A 20,694-nucleotide genomic window follows, 5' to 3' on the forward strand; every position below is an offset into this window, starting at 1 on the left:
GACCATCTCCAGTGTTACCCCACCCACCATCACTCAACCCACATCAATGTCCGATCAGACCCACTTATTCCACAGTATGAATCTATAACTTGTTCCAGCCATTGATTTAGCCTCATTTCACATATCGTGAGTGGTGATTCTTTTTGCCAGCCTGCTATGTATGGTTCTTTATGTTAAAGTTATAAGTTGTCGTGCATACAGTGTATACTATAACTAATTTCAGCCATCATGTTCGGTGTTTTATCGTTTATCATCGGTAAGCATCGTTGATCTCCTACCGCGTGTTTCAACTAATTTGTAACACTGGTTCATCAAACAAACCAACAGCTCCTTGATTTTAAGTGTACAGTTCAAAATGTTTGATATGCAGAGGCATATATGTAAGTTCAATCTTAAGTCAGAAAGGGTAGACATGAGAACAAATGAACTGATCACATGCGTTCAGTTCTATCCAAACACTAAAGAAAGAATTCGATAATATAGTGGTACCTGTTATTTACATCCGTGAGCATCCAGGGGAGAATTGGCCTTCTGCAACCCATGCTTGTCCTCAGAGGCGACTATGCTTGTCGTAAGAGACGACTAACGGGATCGCTGACTTGATTTATGCATGTCATCGTATCCCATTTGCGTGGATTGATGCTCATGATGTCGATCAGGGTTTCTCTGGTCTAGACTCGATTATTTAATAAAAACAGCGTTCAACAAGAAACAAACCTATCATTTGATTATAGTTTGATTCAGTGCCAGCTATTTACTAACATACATGTGGTGTGGGTATGTGTTTGTACCAGAAACATCAGCTCGCCATTCATTTATAGACTGTTTCAGTTATCTGGTGAACATATCAAGATACCTTTCACCTATAAAACCTCGCATCTTTATTTACGTGTTAGCAAGGTTGATTCTATTTATGTCGCATAACTAGTCAACTAACGACAGTGATTGATCGGTTTCTGCACAATAAATATGTAGCTATTCTAAAAACTTCACGAATTTATATGCAGGTATATTTCTGTTAATTGACTCAGACATGAACTGACCGAAATTCACTGAATTTTATTTATACAATATTGTAATTTTAGTGTGCTACATGCTACGCAACAAAACCCGGGTATGTCCGTGTGTGTGTACGTGTGTGTGTGTGTCTGTATGTGTGTCTCCTCCATCCACACGGAGTAAATCCACACATGCCACCTCCAGGCTGCAATATCACGGCGGGGGACACCAGAGATGGGCTTCACACATTGTACCCATGTCAGGAATCGCATCCGGGTCTTCGGCGTGACGAGCGAACGCCTTAACCATTAGGCTACCTTACCGCCCGCATGGCTGATTGATTCATTAGATTATAATCTACATATATGGCCCTTTTAGGACACCGTTTGCCCAGTCGACTAAGGGGTCGAAGTTCGCTGTGCTGAGTCAAAACGACTGGACCTGGGTTCGAATCCCAGAATCCCCCTGATTAAGATCCTTGGTTTGTTAGATCTTTTTCAAAGTAAATAAAAGCGACAGTACTCTTTCCGAAAGCATGAGAACCAACTGATGGTCATCAATTGTACGACCCCGACTACATCGAAAGCACTCTCAAATAGTGTTTGATAACATTGGTTCCTCACACATCAAACTGATGCAAATGTTTGGTGATTTGACTGACATACTGTTCAAAGCGGTCAAATATCAGTCGGCGTCAAATAAAATTATGGAGAAAGCCGTTATTCAGCTTCTCAATCCTATACATCAGTGGTGACGAGCAACAACAGCTATCATGTAGAGTGTCAACATGTTTTATTGTCTGTAGACATGGTTACACTCTCTGATGACAGCGTGGTGTCCGATCACGATCTGAAAAGACGAATGCAGATTTGAAGTAAACATGGATGCCCCCTCACACATGTGCGCGCGCACGCAACCGTGAAGTTTTGACGATGTACTAAACTGGTATAAATGTACACTATGTACGCTGTTTTGATGTGTAATTGAAAGTAAATACGTCATTGTAGAGGCAATAAATTATTATTTTGGAAAACATTGATTGTTTTCTGTCAAATGCAAATTTATAAGGTATATTATAAGCCAGACTTATTGTGTTGCTACTCATATCAAACACTGCATACCAGATTCTAGGGTCAACCAGGACAATCGGACAGACCGTTGGGACGTCCAAAGTGTAGTTCAAGTTTTCAATAAATGCATTCGAGGAAGAGTTGTAAACCTCAAGATTTCTGCAACAAAATAAACATTATACAGGTATAAAGTACGGTGTTTTTTTGCAAAAAACAGCTGATTGAGGCAAGGTTATATTTATGATCAGGAAGGTAAACAAAATATGTAAATGATGAACAACATACATTAACGTAGCTCAGAAAATGAATGGGATCCTTTAACCCAATGATCATCCATTCCTTGTAATGACGCGGGGATACCGTCCTTGAAGGATTCAGTTCACAGGACAGTGCTCTCTCTCTCTCTCTCTCTCTCTCTCTCTCTCTCTCTCTCTCTCTCTCTCTCTCTCTCTCCTCTCTCACACACACACACACACACATTCATACAGGCGGTGAATATTTGTCGCAGACACCTTTGATCAATGCACCTTTTCTTTTGATAATCCTTAAACCCATGATTATTGTATTATCGCACGCACGAAGGCAGCCTCGCAATAAATTGAAGAAAATATTATATAATCTGACACTCATCCTTGTGAAAGTACTCACAAATGAAGAATTGTGTGTACAAATGAGCCATCAACAAATCATATCCCCCCACTCTACGTGCACAAATACACAAATACATCGTTATGAATCACCTAAGTCAATAATAATCACAGAAACAGTCATTATCGGGAACGTATCAATATACAATGATGAGGCATATACATCTCGATACCATTATGCAACAACACCACCACCGACCTTGTATCTATCAATACTGATCTTACAAGTTCACTGAAAGTAACAATAACCACATGATTATCCAAGTTGTGATCAGAAGCCCACAACAATACAGCTTTTATCTCTATAGTCAAGTTAACAGTTTGTGTCTAGCTATCCATCATCGGAGCGGCCCAGTAGTGTAATGCCTCGTTGTGCAAAGTCCCTTCGTTGTGCCAGGTTCCTGTGATCGTAAGTTAAGGGTTAAAATGTCACACAGCTTGACAGAGTTACCAATACCAAATGCAGATCGAACCTATACAGGTTAGTGTGATGTTGAACACTGAAGTAAAATATTGATAATTTTGACAGCAATGTATGTGCAGTTATCTTGTAGGTCAAACAACTGTACTACATACAACATATAACAGTTTTGTTTGGGAAAAAAAAGGTTTACTTACGACTGGCCATCGTATGCGACGTAGATAAGGCCATCAGAGGATAAATCGATTGATCCACAGACTAGGCCTGGGGTTGGCACTTTCAACTGCATGAATGATCCTATGGCTGGTTTGAACACAAATAGGGAGCCAGAGCCGTCACAGAACACGATGTTTTCTGTATCATAGACATAAATGACTTGCATAACAGAATTGACGCAGTGATTCACGCAAGATTGTCACAAGTGGAGACAAAACTAGAAATCAGTAGTCACAATGTTGATCTTGGGGATGTTTGATGGCCGATTATCATGTACAGTAAACTACGGTTACAACGAACTCAAGGGGACCACTAATTTTAGTTAACTTTGTTATAAACGTAGTTCGTTATAAGCATTTCAACTAAAACAAACAGCAAATGTCCGGGACCTAAAAATCAGTTCGTTATATCCGTTAGTTATTTTAAGCATGTTCGTCATAAACGTTAAATTATTAAAACCTCAACTGAATTTGCAGTGCCATTTAGCATACTTATACGCCTCAGAAATGCAGCATGTTAACTGAGCATCACTGTTCTTCGCAACAAATATATGTACAAAGAAACAACAATCGAATAGGAAGGACAATGTTTCTAAGTTTCAAGACACTTGTTTCCATTCCTTCACTCTTTCCTTCCTTCCTATTGTTCAGTCCCATCCTACTCACCATCATCATCAACTGCAAACGCAATGGGATCTATAGGCCAAAACACTATTGTCGTCCATGAAGTGTCGCCTTCCGTAATCCTGACGACCTTCAAACCATCAGCCATATAGAGAAAGCTGCAAGAAGAAACACGTGATTGAATTGGATTTGATAGACTCGTAAGACGGAGGGCTGAGAAAAATCAAATAGGCAGCTACCTTTCTTATAATGGGACAATAATTATTCTATAACGTACATTTGAACATGTAGATTAGAAGGTCGTATCATGAGCAAAGTTTAGAAACGTCTATTTATCGTAAATAATATTTGAACCTCCTACGAAGGCTAAATGGGGTCATTGTGTAAGGTTGACATTATGCAAAGTCCATCAAGGAGAAAGCAGTATTTCAAATTAGTTGCCATACAAAGCGACCTCATCCTCATCTGCATTTAAAAGACAACAGTGACTGTGAGAATCAGTTCTCGGAATCAAGGATCATTTCCTAATGTACGTTATCTACATACTCTCCAGATAGGTAGAGCAGCCCAGTGGGGCCATCAAACGGGAAGACCAGCCTGATATCCGGAAAGCCGGTCCTGTTGAAGGCATAAACCCCATTCAGTGAGGAGTTGTCAAATGTAATGGCCACATACACTTCATTCGTTGGCTCAAAGTAAACAATGCCAGTTCCAACAGCTGACGCTGTTAATGGCGCATCTGTCAACAAAAGCGTACAGACCTGTTACATGACATGCACTCGCTATGAACAAAGGAGACATAATTCATTTGGTTTCAAAAACACGTCGGGGCGGTGAGGTGGCCTAGCGGTTTAAGCTTCCACTCATCACACCACTATAAGTTCAATGTGTCATTTGTCATTTCTCCCACCCCCACCGTAATATCACTGGAATATCGATAAAGAAGAGGTAAAACCACACTCACTCACACACTCACTCATTCACTCAATGCCAATAACAAGAAGAAGAGTATTGTTATTGGGAGCGGTTGTACAATGTATACGAAAGATAACTCATAATTAGTCAATGACATTAGAGGGTACGTAAAATATCGTCTTCCATGAAATTGCAGTTAGGGACCGGTCATTTCACAATATTGAGTGCCATCCTAAACCACCTTATACACTTCCCTGTGCCATCCTACACTAAACGACCGCCTCCGTGGTCTAGTGGTAGTGTGTCCGCCCGGAGAGCGGAAGGTCCGGGGTTCGATCCCCGGCCGCATCAGACCAAAAGACGTTAAAAGATGGTACTTGTTGTTACCCTGTCTGGTGCTCGGCATTAAGGGGCTAAAACATGGACTGGTCGGCTCGGAGTCAGTATACTGTGTCTGAGTGGGGTATCCATGTTAAACTGCGGCATGGTATCTCAGTGAGCTACCACTATAAATCGGCATCAGTCCGGACTAGTACAAGCAGCCACACAAACACACACACGTACATGCACGTCGCTATATAAGTGCAATAATTTTGGACGCGACGTTAAACCCCATTTCACCTCACCTCACCTACACTAAACACCATAAAATGTCCACCCCAAATCGCCCAATCTTACTCATATATATACCTCTCAACATCACCCTACACCTCACCACGACACCACACCAACATCGCACAGTTTACTATGGATACCCCATATGGCTACTCACTCCTAACCGACCAGTCTTTGTTTGATTTCCTTAACGTTAGGCAGGGCCGCACGTATAATTTTTTAATGTCTTTTGATATATTGTGGCAGGGGATCAAACGACGACCCTTCCACTCTCGACTCTCTATCCACTAAATCCAGTGTGATTAAGGACTGAATATAGAGACATTGATATCAAAGGTTGTAAATAAAGAGAAGTTGTCATTAACATACCAGAGCTGTTACCCAGAATAACCTCGACACCACTTGGCGTTTGTAGACATCGGAGTACAAACGGATCGTTTGCAAAGTAGTCAAACTCAAACGAGCTCGCAGTAGTCGGTCCCACCGTCCACCCCGAAATATTCGAAGATAATTCAAAGCCATTTTGGACGACACCATTAGGATCCAGCTCCGAAACAGTAGTGGAATCACAAGCGGCCACGAACACCGAACCGGTACCTTGAGAAAAGGAATTGGAAAACAAATAAACACATATAGAATATGCATGTTCTCGAACCAACAATATACTTACCATATTAAAGATTGTTTAAAGCTACATCGAACACAGGTGGCACATGTGATCAGAGGGATGTGTGCAAATTCCCTTGCACAATTGCCCTTTGATATAATGACTGTAATTCATTGTAGTCCAAGGCGTCGCAATTCATTTTGCTACTGGAGTTAAGTCGTCGGTTCGAATTCCAGATTCGCCCTGGTTATGTTTCTTGGGCTTCCACACCATACCCGCGCTCGTCGGTTTCATACCAGAGCCGGCAAAGTGATATATTTACATGCCCTGTTCCAGACATGCTCTGACTGTCGGTATGGTCCAGCCGAATGCCATGGATCTGGTCAAATCAACACTTGATGAGTGGTTTAACCATATATAATATTTAGTGTAATTGACCTAAAAATACATACGGTTGGGGCAAGCTGATGAGCTGGCATTCCCGAGAGATTGGAGATTTCTAATTAAGTTATTCAAGTGACTTCTGAAGACTTCAACCTTCGTTTCAAAGCAATCCACATCTTGAATTGTTTCGTTTCCAATAAGGGTTACGTCATCTGCAAGAAGATTGATGATTCATAAGGAAAACAAACATTACAACTTGTTCTTCCGTTTGCTGTTTAGCACTGAACAATATTTCAGTTATATGCAGCTGCCAAGTTAATTTGCCAACCCACATTTGTTTACATTCTGCAAAAACACCGCGCAAAATGTAAGTGTACCTCTGATGATGCTGTTGTGTATAAACACTGTATGTAGAAATTTGGACATGCAATTAACTGCAAACATCAGACGGTGCGAAATGACCCCATCATCGAGCCAAAAAGAGCGGCAGATATATGAAGCTATTTTTAATCGTACACCAATAAAAGTCCCGTGCGATGATAATGTAATTTAATGTGTCGGGGTAACGTAAATTGTGACAATAGATATACTGCCTAATATCCGAACGCCATAATGAAGACAGACTAAAAAGTCACATGAGCCCACAAGGCATTGTAGACCATTTTGTCACTCGATTGTAATGGTGAAAATTCGTTACTGTTCAATAAATCTCTGTTTGCTTTGCGAGTTACCAAACTGTTGCCACACAAATACTGATATTTAAACAATACACTTAGGTTTAACGCCCAAGTCCTTAGTGCAACAGCTTAATAATAGCGGCCTGTAGATCAAGTATGGATCAGACATATCCAGCGATTGATATTATGAGCAACGATTCTGGCCGTCGGGCTACGTTGACGTGCTATCAACTAGGTCACCGAGCCTGACTACCACCAGTATAGTGAGTGAGGTTTTACGCCGCTTTGAACAATATTCCAATAATATCACGGCGGGGGACACCAAAATGGGCTTCACGCATTGTACCCTGTCGGGAATCGAACCCGGGCCTTCGGCGTGACGAGCGAACGCTTTAACCACTAGGCTATTCGACCGTCACACACCCAGTAGAGAATGCTGGGGAAAATTTCTAACTTGGAAACACCACGGACTAAAAACAAAACTTTATGCTTTTTGCCATGAATAGAATAGCAATCACTGTTTAAAAGAATTCAAAATACGAAATGATAAGCATTCTGTCCCACCGATGGCACCCGTCACAAACACATGCAGAGCCAAGTCAATTGTCCGCAAGAAACAAATCCAATACAAAAACACACGGTCCAAGTGAAAATTGTACCTGACATCATGCATCACTTATGACAATAATAAAACCATTGAAAAGATTGAGTAAACCTATGAATGTTTACTGAAGCCGGATCAAACAACGTTTGAGCAAGAGTTTTCACAAAATTTGGTGTGTTTTTTGTTTAACGCCACACTCAGCAATATTCCAGCTATATGACGGCGGTCTGAAAAACAATCGAGTGTTGACCAGACAATCCAGTGATTGACATCATGAGCATCAACCAAGGCAATTGGGATACGTGGACATGCATCAACCAAGTCAGCGAACCTGACCACCCTGTCATCAATAAGAATTAAGAAGAACATTCAATTAATTCCCCACACCAGTAAGCGAGTGCGTGTGCTTTACACGACAGTCTGTTAAAGACCAACGCTTCCCGGTTTGATGACCCACAATCTACCTGTTCGCACACTGTGTACACGCGATCGTTATTTAAATCTCCCCCTGGATATTCCTGGTGTCCAAAAGGTCTCATGGGTCTGTGAATCCCGTTAATACATTTATTCCCAGCACTTGGTTATTCTATGCGAATCATAGTTTATTTGTTTCCCCACCTCCAATTACCGTCATTCTTTGAATGTCAAAAACCACTCACTCAGAAACACACACGCACATACGCACGCACGCAAGCCCGACTATTAAAGGAAGCCTCAAGTCTCCTTTTCAGAGCTGATAACCTGATGTGTATTTTATTAAACAAATCTCTAGGGGCGTAGGAGTCAAGAAATAACTCTTTGATCTGTCCATCTCAAAAGTTCTCAGCTTACCCCTATTCGAAACTGCAACTATAGGTATATTTTGGAACATGCTATCTGTTTCTGCTATTTTCGTTCCTTTTGGACAGGGGGCACGGGTGGCCCAGTCGTCCAAGGCGTCGCAATTCGCTGTGCGGAGTTGCGTGTTTTCGGCACGACAGAAACCTATGATTGTGGGTGTCGAATCCCAGTTCGCTCCGATTATGTTTTTAGGGTTGTCAGCACCATACCCATGCTAGTGGTTTTCACCGAAGTGGTAAACGTCTAAGACCTGCATCACTTCGGGATTTCCTCCCACATTAAGCTGACACGCCGTGATATAACTGGAATACTGTTAAACGCGGCGTTAAGCCCAACTCACTCACTCAGTCCTTTTGGACATGGGGATGGGGAACACCAAATGAGATGGATAACCTTACAGGCACACTTGTACAGGTGCTTTATTGTAGAACTGGGAGGAGCATGTTGTCTATCCGGTAGACGCTATTAATAGATACAAGCAATATTTGGGTTGGGTCAAAGCGCCACGATCAAGATCCGTGACTGACCATATCTACAGAGAGTATATCAGATACAAGTTTGTAAGTTTCTGGCACATACCATATCCTGATGTTGTTACGGCTCCGAGTTAATAATCTTAACGCAAAACAGCAACACGAAAATAATTGAAATAAACTTTTGAACACAATATTGTAACTCGGAAAGTGCCTCATCAAATCCTGAAAACACACTTAACAACATCCGACAGGGTGTAGAACAAAGATGAGGAAAACATATGTTCATTTATCACCATGCTGCTTAGTCATGAAAAGGGGATTCATGGAATGTTTCAAACAAATATAACAAACACTGCAACGAACTAAATATTTCATATCAAGAACTAGAACCTAAATACTAGTATTCGAAATAACGAGAAAACTCGAAATGTTGCAAAACATGAATACTTGAAACAACGAGAAAATAAATGAAAATACGAGCAAAAATCTAAATTTCGAAATTCTGTATAATTTTACGACGCGAAAAGATCCTCGAAATTTCGATTTAAAAATGAAATTATGCAACCAAAGAGGCAACATTGGGCCTTACTAGTAAAGCGCTATTTCAATCGAGGTGCAGATTGACAGTGCGTATATATGTAGCTCCTATTAGAGACAGACAGCAATTTAAGGAACGTATGTATCTCCCTCTCATCAGCCGACATATGCTTCGTGGGCATTCACCATCGAGTGGGGACATTACACGATAGCCACGTACAAACAAAACAATATCAGTCACGTAGTTTTCTAAAATACTAGATTCACCAAAATGGGGATGTGAGACACGAGGTGAAAGGGAGATGAAATGCGGGCCGAAGGTTTTACATTTTCAACCCCCGATCTCAAAGGGTTTACATCCCAAAGCATAACCGACAAATAGTGTTTTAAACATAAAAATAACATGCCGAAAGGGACAAATATTGTATTGGAGTCTATATTGGACACGTTCAGCGCCACGTTAACTTCGCAGGTACAACAACTTTCATTTATTAACAAAGACAATTAATATTTTAAAATCCATAAATCTTATCCTTACGTAATTAATATTTTTTTATGAAATCATTGAGACGCGATTCCACATTTAAGTTTAAAATCAAAACTCACAAGAAAAAAGCATATTGTGTTGCATGTTCAAAATACTAATTAGTATTATTTCCAAAGTATTATTTCAAAACGTTTTCTTTCTGTGCATAGGACCTCAGCGGCCGAATTGTTACAAGAGAAAAAGCAACACGTTTGTAAGGAAGTATGTCAGCGGAGGTACAGGTTAACAAACTGACTTAACAAACTATTACGAAGCGATTCAATGTCCTGGGGGGTCAGGTTTGTTGATTTTGTGAGTGGTGTATCATTGCTGCCCGATGGCGTACATAGTTACTGATAATATCAATCACGGAATTGACAGACAGACAGACACACACACACAGACAGACAGACAGACAGACAGACGGACACACACACACACAGACAAACACACACAAACAAAAACAAAACAAACACACACAAGCACATAGACGCGCGCGCACATTCACAGAGAGAGGTTAAATTGTTAGCTTTTTGGTACTTGAGGTGCTCCTTCAATACCTATGCAGCCACTATAAATAACCGTATATTGTATTACTTACCAAGACATGGACACTGATCGTCGGTGACGTCCAATACGCCTCCAAGTTCGGAATCAACTGCATCAAGAAATGTCAAGAGAGCATTAGTTTTCTCCTCTATGGTTTCTGATGCTGCCGGAACGAGTATGGCTAGTAAGAGACACGGGAACCAGTTGGAGGCGAACATCATCTTCATTCTTGAAACAGCTACTAAAAGTAACAGCCAGTTACCCAAATTTATACTGATGATCAATAGCCTTAACCTTGGTCGCTTGAACTGTGTCACTCAATTGATTTTCGTGAAACAGAAGTTTTACGGGGTTTTTTTCATTTACTCATACAGGTTGTCACACATTACCGATGGTCGTTTAACCTAGATATTATATATATCTAAGAGGTCATCTCTGTGAACTACTGACGTTTTTCATAGAATGTTTAACGTCATTAGGGCAGAAAAATTAAAACACATGTATGCAATGACATTGATTGTTTAGAAAAGCGAATAACAAATTAAAAAGACATGTTTAACATAAATATGCATACATTTGTCTAGGCGCGGTCCGACTAACAAACTTAACTGTTTGGTTCATCAAATTGAGGCGAGTAACATGTATATCTTTAATTACTGGTAAATGTATATTTCGACCATTATGTTACATAATTTTTCTACATGTAGATTGATATCCTTGTCAAAACCAATCAACTCTGTTTTACTCCGCCTTCAGCAATAACCAAGTACTTTCACGGCGTGATTGACCATAAATGGGCTTCACATATTGCAGCCATGTGGGCAATTGAATGCGGGCTCATATCGAATAGGGGCCTGGGATTTTCTTTGGCTCATAATTTGTAATTACCAAAAATATCTGGTTTTGCAGTCGTTGCTTAAGAAATATCTAGTCTCAATGCAAAATCCCATTTCCCCGAATATCAAATGGTCGATGCTTTAGTGCTGTATGCACCCACTAAAAAGGATTGTTAAAACAACCAGGTCAACGTAGGTTTGGCAGAACGTAGGTTTGACTATGCACAGTGGGCAACATATTGTACCAAATGTTACTTTTACATCCCGTGGGTGGTATTAGTCAGATGTCTGCTGATAAGCGTCAGGTTGACATGAAACTTCTTATAATATTCAACATCTGTTGTCTTTACACAATCAGGATACAAGCTTTATGACGAAAAGATTTACTTTTCACTCGGCCCGCTACCGTCAAGTCAGGGGATCCCTTGCAGACGCCTCCTTTAACTCGGGGAAACGTTTTTGTGTGACTACTATCCCCTTTTGAGAAGACATTCAAATTGCATCATCTCAGGAATTTGAAGAACATTATAGGCTTCTTAAACAATCATGGAAGTAATTTTACCTCCCTCGAACTAGATCAATACCGGCCTTGTGACCTTATTTATGGAAATGTGTGGGCGATAGTTCTGTTTCAAACGTTCAACTTGTCGCTTTCGTGCTGATTTCCCGTAAGTAAAGAGGAAATTAAATACTTCAATGTTACAAAATGTTATTGAACAAGTAATAGAAACATTTGGATTTGGATTTGGACCAAATATCATTAAATGGATAAAGATTTTAATTGATAATGCATCAGCATCTGTTATACAAAATGGGCATCTTTTATCCTTTTTTATGTTAAAAGGGGGATGTAGACAAGGAGACCTGGTTTCTCCCTATCTTTCCTATTTGTAGTCGAAATATTCGGTTTAATGATCAGGGATAATTCTTACATAAAAGGCATTACACTAAATAGCCTAGAACGCAAATTAGGACAATATGCTGACGGATCACAACTCTTTCTGGATGGATATGAAAATAGCCTAAATGCTGCCATAGAAACATAAAAAAAATTCTATAACATGTCTGGCCTTAGAAATGAATATAGATAAGACTGAATAATATAACATTAGGTAAAGATTTTAAAACTAGCCTGGCACAAAGAAAATCTTAGGTATTAAACTAAACCCTTCTTTAAAGGACCTATGGGTGATCAATGCAAAGAAACGATTGGATATCATGAACAGAATATTTGGTCGAAGAAATTTAACAATAATAGGGGAACTTAGTTATAAAAACGTTGGCTGTCTCTACTCTCGTACATATTTTCTCTGCACTACCTAACCCACCAAAAACATTCATGAAATCAACACATTTTTTTATAATTTACTTCGAATGACAAAAAGGATAAGATTAAAATAAAAAAATATGATTCGAGCATATTGTGACTGTGGTCTTGACGGTGGTCAATTGAAATTGAGTCTTTTATTAATGCTCTTAAACTGTCCACCTTTAAACGATATTTAAAAGAGAATACAGGTAGCAATAACATATTTCCCATAAGGCATATATTCTGACTCGGCTCTAAACCCCTGAAGATCCGGGGTAGAATAGGTCTTAAGCAACCTATGCTTGCCGTAAAAGTCGACAATGCTTGTCTTAAGAAGCGACTAACGGGATCGGGTGGTCAGGCTCGCTGACTTGGTTGATGCATGTCATCGTATCCCAATTGTGTTGATCGATGCTCATGATGTCAATCACTGGATTGTCTGCAGCAAACTCGATTATTTACAGACCGCTGTCATATAGCTGGAACATTGCGGAGTGCGGCGTTAAACAACAAACAAACAAACAAACATCATTCTGATAATCATGATCCAAAATAGTAGTAAATAAGAGAAATGTGTCCTTACAATTATGAAATCATACTGACTTCTCCAGGAAGATGTGTATGGTACATAAATAGACGCCCAACATTATTTGAATGTGAAATGTATGGAAAAAATATACTTATAGAACATTGTTACCATGCATTCTTTTATTAACTTAAGATCAGTCACAAATCAAATAATAGTTGATCACCTTATCACGATAACACGTCATTACATCATTTTAATTACTATTATCCAGCATATGAAATAAAAAAACAGATACAATTATCAAAAGCCTAATCACTGAATATCTATTATTATGGTCATGATGAAAGTATGCCTTGCGTTATAAAAAAAGTCCAAACGTTTTTATTCAACATGTATATGTCTCAATCTGTTTATGTCATGAATATCAACAAAGATCAAAGGGCATAAACAAAAACATTTACTGGTATTACCACTTAATTATCAAATCATGTAAATAGTATTTGTTGAGTTCAAGTGATGAACACACTGGTGTTCAAGATTGTTACACTGTGCCTTCGCGTGCTGTCGTTTTGTTTATTATTTTATTGAACTATGAACCATGAACATGGATGTTTTTTTCTAGCTGAAGCATGGGCGTTGTTCTGCTGTACGGTAAGGAGACCAAAATATAAAGCGGCACACATCAACGTCAAGTCAACAGTGACATATGGGCTACGATCAAGTCTTTTATCCGTAAGTTAATGTTATTATTTGTACCCCCCACACACCACGTGGATAATTGACATGTGTATGTGTGTATCAAGGTGTGTGTGTGTGTGTGTATGTGTGTAGGGGGGTTGGGTGTACGCTGCCAGTATGGCTGAAGTGTGTGTGTGTGTGTGTGTGTGTGTGTGTGTGTGTGTGATTGAGTGATATGTATGTATGTATGTATGTATGTATGTGGTGGTAGCACTTACTCATTACCTCACTGTATTGTCACAATTTGTGAGTGAGTGTGTGTGTGTGTGTGTGTGTGTGTGTGTGTGTGTGTGCTTGACCCGAGCAATTACGGCCGAGATGCATGATGGTGAATTTGAGATTTTACGTGCGCTTCCCGACCTGATGCTTATTTTAACACGGGCCTGTCATGCCATTTAGTGTGTGTTTCAGAAAATGGAGCGAAGGACTTGACCAAAAGGAGAAACCCAAGTGAGGCAGCGTTAGGGTAACATATTTTAGATTTTGGAGAATTTTGATATTAGAATTTTGCCAGAGGTCGGAGGAAGGAGGAGAGAGTGGGAGAGGGGAGGTAATATATTTTTTTATTGCGATAGTTTGGTTTTAAGAATCGTTGTGATTATAGGTGTGATTATATCCGACCAAGAAAGCCAATTATAATTAGGACGATGCCTAAGGCTATAAAGGTTTGTGTGTTGTTTAATGGGCTAAGGAATGTTTGTAATTTAAGGTGTGTGTTAATGTCCAGTGTATTTGGAAGCGTCGTTTTGTGTTTGTAGTGCGAGCAGTGAAAAAGGTTGCGGGGTGATCGGGTAGCCTAGTGGTTAAAGCGTTCGTTCGATTCCCGACATGAAGCCCATTTTTGTTCTGTTCTGCAGTGTGTGCATTTGCCCGTCTTGTGTTTCTTAATTTTATGTAGGTAAGAGTTTAGTGTGGCGTGTCTATTGTTTTAGATTTATGATAGTTTTTTAGTTTTTTTGAGTGGCTTTGGAGTATCTAGTTTGGTTTACAATTTGAATTTTGTTAATTTGACTGCCGCTGTCGGGAATTTCTTTGTTTAGAGAAACTTTTGATTTCGCTTTTAGAAACTGGTAGGATTAAGCTTATTTCTGATAACTTGAGGACCTCTTTCTTCGTTCCCAAACACTCCGACGTGGGTGGGGGGGCACTCTAAAGGTACTCTACTTGTTTGCCTCGTGTATTAGTTGTTGTGTGCTTTTCAGTTTTTGGTAGGTGGGGTGCTGGTATTTTTGTGTTTAATTGCGTGTCCGTTACTAAAAGGATTTTATCGTGTTGTTTGATGAGCGGGTTTTGTAATGCTGCAGAAATGCTCTGCCGTGAAGAACGATTCCTTGTCTGAGAGCCTGTTAGATTTAGATTGCCTAATAGGTTGTGATATAGAATGTTTGGCGGTGCTTGGTATTTTCAATATTTATTTTAGTTGAGTGATGTGTTTATTTTAGGGCTTTGTAGTCTAGGTGTGGAGATATTACAGAGCTTGGTGTTTTGTTTTGGATTTGTTAGGTAGTGATTAGTTATGTATGCCTCGTGATATGGGGGATAGTAGTGGGTGTTTGCGAGCAAGCGCTTGCAGTTTTGGGCTTGAAGTTTTGTTGGCTTATTAATGATTTGCTTGGTTGATGCCAAGAAGTTTATGGTTAGTTGTTTTCCACCAAGCATCGGAGGTTGTTTAGGTCTTCAGGGCACCTGTTATCAGATTTGTAACGTGGGTATCCCAGGTTAGATGCTCATCGAAGAGAGGTCTGGGAATTTGGTGGGTGTTTTTGAATTTGATGTTATTATTTTGTAGATGAATTAAGGGCGTAATTGGACGCATGTGTTTATGTAGGAATACTACTCCAGTGGTTCTTTCGGCATTTCGAGACAAAAAAATTATCAGTCCATGTTTGGACCTTATTATTGTCAGCAGGAGTAATGTTTGTGCACCCAGTAAGTTTGACGTTTTTACTTTTGGGGATATTACCTCAATGAGGTCATCTTTCATTATATTGCAAAGTGGGGCTTAGAATGCTCAGGGGACACTGGTCGGATAGAGTTTGGTCGATCCCCACGTTTACTTTACGTTTTAAGAGGAAATACGGGATGTAATTAACTATTTGACCACAGAGGCGTGATTTTTGAAGTTTTTGGATAAGCCCATTACGCCAAACCAGGTCGAAAGCTTTGGAGAAATCCAGGAATATGCCTATTGTGTATTGGTGGTCCAGCTGGCCCACTTTTATATCCTGTTCTAGGCAGGCGAGGTTGTCCAGAGTAGATCGAACTGGGGAGTAGCCGCTCTGGTTCAGGTTTATTAGTTTACGTTCGTCTAGATAGTGCTGGAGTCGTTTATAACCATGACATCCATGATTGTTTTTCAAAAGTTAGAAGTAAGGGAGGTTGGTCGATAAGAGTTCGCCTCGTCAGTGGGTTTTTGGGGGGCTGTCGTATGAGAATGACCAATTCCTGTTTCCATGAGGAGGGAACCTAACCGTTTTGGTAAATCAAATTTCATAGCTTTGGTAAGTAGAAAGGACGAAGTTGTTTTATTATTTGGTAAGAGGTGAGGTCAATTAGTACATGAAGCAGTTCCTCCAATGTATTAGCGTGGTTTATTTCGAGGTTGCTTTTTAGTTGTTGTTTTTTTGTTTTTTCTTTGAAATTCTCCTCTGAAGTTGCTTTTGCTACTAACGGCGGGGAAATGATTTGCTAGATATTTTGCTTTTTCTGTGTTTTTGTGCGTCGCTTTTTGCCCCAAATTACATGTATTTTCCGACAGACGAGTCTAGCGTCGGTGTGGTTGTTTAGTTCGGCACAGGACTGCTGGCAGTTTTCAGTTTTGTACTTTATGGCTCAGTTGATGTGCTATGTGAATGTGCGAGTAATTCCGTTCCGCTTGATCAAATGGGCTTTTGTGTTCTTTTCTGGCCTTTGTGATTTCCTCGGTCCACCAGGGTCCCGAAGGTTTACCTATTCTTAGTTTTCTAACACGGGTCCCGAGCAATTGGGATACGATGACATGCATCAACCAAGTCAGTGAGTCTGACCACCCGATCCCGTTAGTTGCCTCTTACGAAAATCATATTGATGTTTGAAAGAATGCAAAGATGATATCTGTTGTTAACCTGCCTGTTTGGCATTAAGAGGGATTACCTAAAAGTCTGGACAAGAAAAGCCCGGGTGAGCGGGTAATACTTAAAATGGATTTCAGAATTTTAAAACGAAACGTGCGTGTCTTGACAAATATATAATTTTATCTCACGGTCACAGCTGTGTACATGTAGTTTTGCTCCAGGACTTGAGTTTGAATCAAACTGTCTAGTCAATAGTATAATCTGGTGATAACTATGACTACATACCGTAAGTCCCCATGGAAGAGCCAGTGTCTTGAGCGTATGTGTTTTGTTTGATATGTGTATGTCCGAAGGTTTCTCATTTACCTTAGCATATGAAGTTTGGGGTCCTGGGCAGGAAGTGACAGTGTGTTCACAACGTTTCGTTCATTAATTAACGTGTTGGACCTACCTAATTAACTTTTACTTTTTTGTTTTGTACGTGCAGAATTCTGTGGTAACTTGGGTAGACTTGTAAGATGTTATTGCTCATGGAGAAGAGTATATACTGAACCGCAAAAGAAACGTCACCATGGATAGATATATGAGAAACCTTATTAGTCTCACTCTGTAAACATACTTTGAGACATGAAAAAGATGAAACTGAGCAAAAAGGTTGAAATTAAAGTGTCAAATGTTCCGGTCCGTTTGTCCAGCTTGCAATCGTCCAAGGGCTTGGTGTCACTGATTGCTTGTCAATCTTGGCATGTGGTAAGAATTCAATAACGAATGAATGTTATCCGATCTCAGTGGATTTTTATAGGGCAATAAATGGGGGAACGCATGGTCATTTCAATTTGCACGGAACTCACGTGCATCGGGTTACCATGGCCGTTGCCGTGATGCGTTTGGGCAATCGCTTTATTGTCATCTGCTTTGTTTTTTTATCATCAAATTTCATTTTTCAAGGTAATGAAACTTTGACAAAAATTACCCAGATATTTAAATGACAACGTTTCATGCAGTGTTACTTGGGGTGACGTTTCTTTTGCGGTTCAGTATATTTTGCATCTTATCATGTTATCATTTCATATCAGATTTGAATTATGTTCACGTCATTTTGTTGTATTGTTATACTATTGTTGAATTGCACATTGTATTGTCCGATGTATCAAACCAACAACTGAATAAATGTATTGACTGTTTTTTTAGTTTGCTTTTATTTATCTTGACAACAACAAGAGAATAAAGTAACAGTCAAAAATGTATTTCCCTCCACCATGATATTCACATGATACCAGTCAAGAGTCGAGGGGAAGGCTTACGTACAGCATCTTACAGGAAATTTTACAGTACAGTAGGTTATCAGTCTGTGTCTGTCTCCTGATCACTTGCTCCTCTGTCAAGTCTCAGAGCGGTCGACATGAGAAGGTGTATCTTTCACAAGAGGCTTCATCCTCTTCTTGATGGTAGAGGAGATCTCCTTCGGGTCGGCATCTGGGTCCATGACTATCTCTTTATCTCGAATAGGTTAGAAAAGAGGTTCATTGCTAAAATAGCTCACAAACTGCAAACAACTCGGTCCAAAAAACGTCTCCTCCAAACACTTTTGCAGTTTCTTCTCAATCCATCTCTAAGTCCATGCTTGTTCTTCATACTATTCTTTTTTGACCAGGATACAATTTTTGCAAACTGTCAGTGTTTGCTTCCCAAAATACTCCAATCCTTTCATTTCTGTTTCCTTATCTGCTGCACTGCCTTCAGCGTGAGTGAGTATGGTTTTACGCCGCTTGTAGCAATATTACAGCGATATCACGGCGGGGACCACCAGAAATGGGCTTCACATATTGTCTGGTTCAAAATTATTGAGAATTTAATGTCATATTCAAGGAAGTATACATAAAATATCAATATTGACAATTGTTTAAAATTGAGGGATGGTCAAAGGGAAGCAACTCTTCTTCAATTTTAGTAGTTGCAAATTAGAGTTATCTCCCTTGATTATGGAGCAGACGACTTTTCCTGATATATGTCAGTAATGAGGGCAGAGGAGAAAAGAAGGTTGATTCTACAGCTCCATGATGAAGGCATCACTGATGCTGCTACATTAGCAAAGAGCACAGTGTATAGAGTTAAGACGAATATTGAGAATGGTTCAGGAATTGAGCACAGAAAAGGAGCGAGGAGACCTCGAAAACTGGTGTTTGGTGATCGTGTGAGACTGTGTATTTTGGCTTCTAAAAACAGAAGGGCGAGTATCCCAAATATCCAACATGAAATGGTAAATAGAGGGACAGTAAATGTATCCAAATCTACAGTAAGAAGAAATTTGATTGAACTTGGATCGGAAAAAAAGAAAGGAATTGCCTCTCCGCTCTTGAAACAAGAACACAAGGATAGACGTGTAGAGTGGTGTTTGGCGCATGAAAACTTTGACTGGAACAGTGTTATTTTCACAGATGAGAGCTCTGTATGGGTGTATCCTAACAATGTTAAAATGTGGACAAAATGTCATTCCGTTCCATTGTACCAGAGACCAAAGTACGGTCCGAAGTTTCATGCTTGGGGAGGGATATCTTCACTTGGAACGACGCCTATGTGTGTCTTTGAGGGTAATTAAACCAGTGAAAGGTATATAGACATTTTGGAAGCTCACCTGATCCCAAATGCAGATTTTTTTTACGGAAATACTTGGATTTTGCAACAGAATAATGACCCCAAACACACCGTAAGACATGCGCGGCAGTGGTTTGTGGACAACAATGACCGTTTTGGACTGGCCTAGCTACAGCCCGGACTTAAATCCTATGAAGGAGTCGGTGAACCAAAAGGGATTGACAAAAGTTGATGACATGAAGCGCGAGGTGGTGCGATATTGGGACTCTCTCACCCACGAGACTCTAAACTCTCTCATAGGAAGTATGCCCAATCGTATAAAACTGTGTTTGGAAGCAAATGGTGGTCTGATAAAATATTGATGTTACTGTGATGTGATTAAAGAAGGTTTGTGCTCACTTAAAATATGTTTTATTTTTGGGGGGGAAATTTTCATATTTACAATTTTAAAGATTTTTCAATTCTCAATAATTTTGACTCATACTGTATTGTACCCATGCCTGGAATCGAACCCGGGTCTACGGCGTGACAAGCGAACGCTTTAACCATTAGGCTACCCCACCGTCCCTACTGACTTTAGAAGTTACGGGATGTAAATATCAATGTTGTTATCCTGATCTGAGCTAGGGGACTTTCGATGGTTTCCTGAACGGTTCGGTATCGTTTTCAGTTCACCACATTCTCACATGTAGCTGTGAAACATGATTGTTCTCAAACATGATACCACACTCGTCACAGGAAGGCCTGATGTCACTGTCAGCGTCACTGTTGTCTAACTGAAAATTATGTGCAGCTATTGTTTCTGCTTGAGGTTCAAGAGAGGTCTGCACAGGTGGAGTCTTAACGAAAGGTGTTTTCAGGAATTCAGAAGTGAAACCTCTTCCCTATTTGTGAAGTCGATTGCAATTCATTTGTCAGACTGTAGGCT

General features: G+C 40.0%; 1 protein-coding gene across 1 annotated transcript; it reads right to left on the bottom strand.

Annotated features, from left to right (window-relative positions):
- Positions 1-1,776: 1,776 nt before the first annotated feature.
- On the bottom strand, positions 1,777-10,959 carry LOC124111307. Its single transcript, XM_046470968.2, has 8 exons — positions 10,759-10,959; positions 6,566-6,709; positions 5,876-6,103; positions 4,523-4,715; positions 4,019-4,134; positions 3,335-3,491; positions 2,121-2,228; positions 1,777-1,848 (listed from the first exon to the last, which is right to left on the bottom strand). Coding segments are annotated over exons 1-8 (1,122 nt in total). The 5' UTR covers positions 10,934-10,959; the 3' UTR covers positions 1,777-1,847.
- Between the last annotated feature and the right edge of the window lie 9,735 nt (positions 10,960-20,694).

This window comes from Haliotis rufescens, unplaced genomic scaffold (assembly GCF_023055435.1).
Source record: "Haliotis rufescens isolate VD_foot unplaced genomic scaffold, xgHalRufe1.0.p SCAF_15, whole genome shotgun sequence".
In the NCBI taxonomy this organism is placed as follows: Eukaryota; Metazoa; Mollusca; class Gastropoda; order Lepetellida; family Haliotidae; genus Haliotis; species Haliotis rufescens.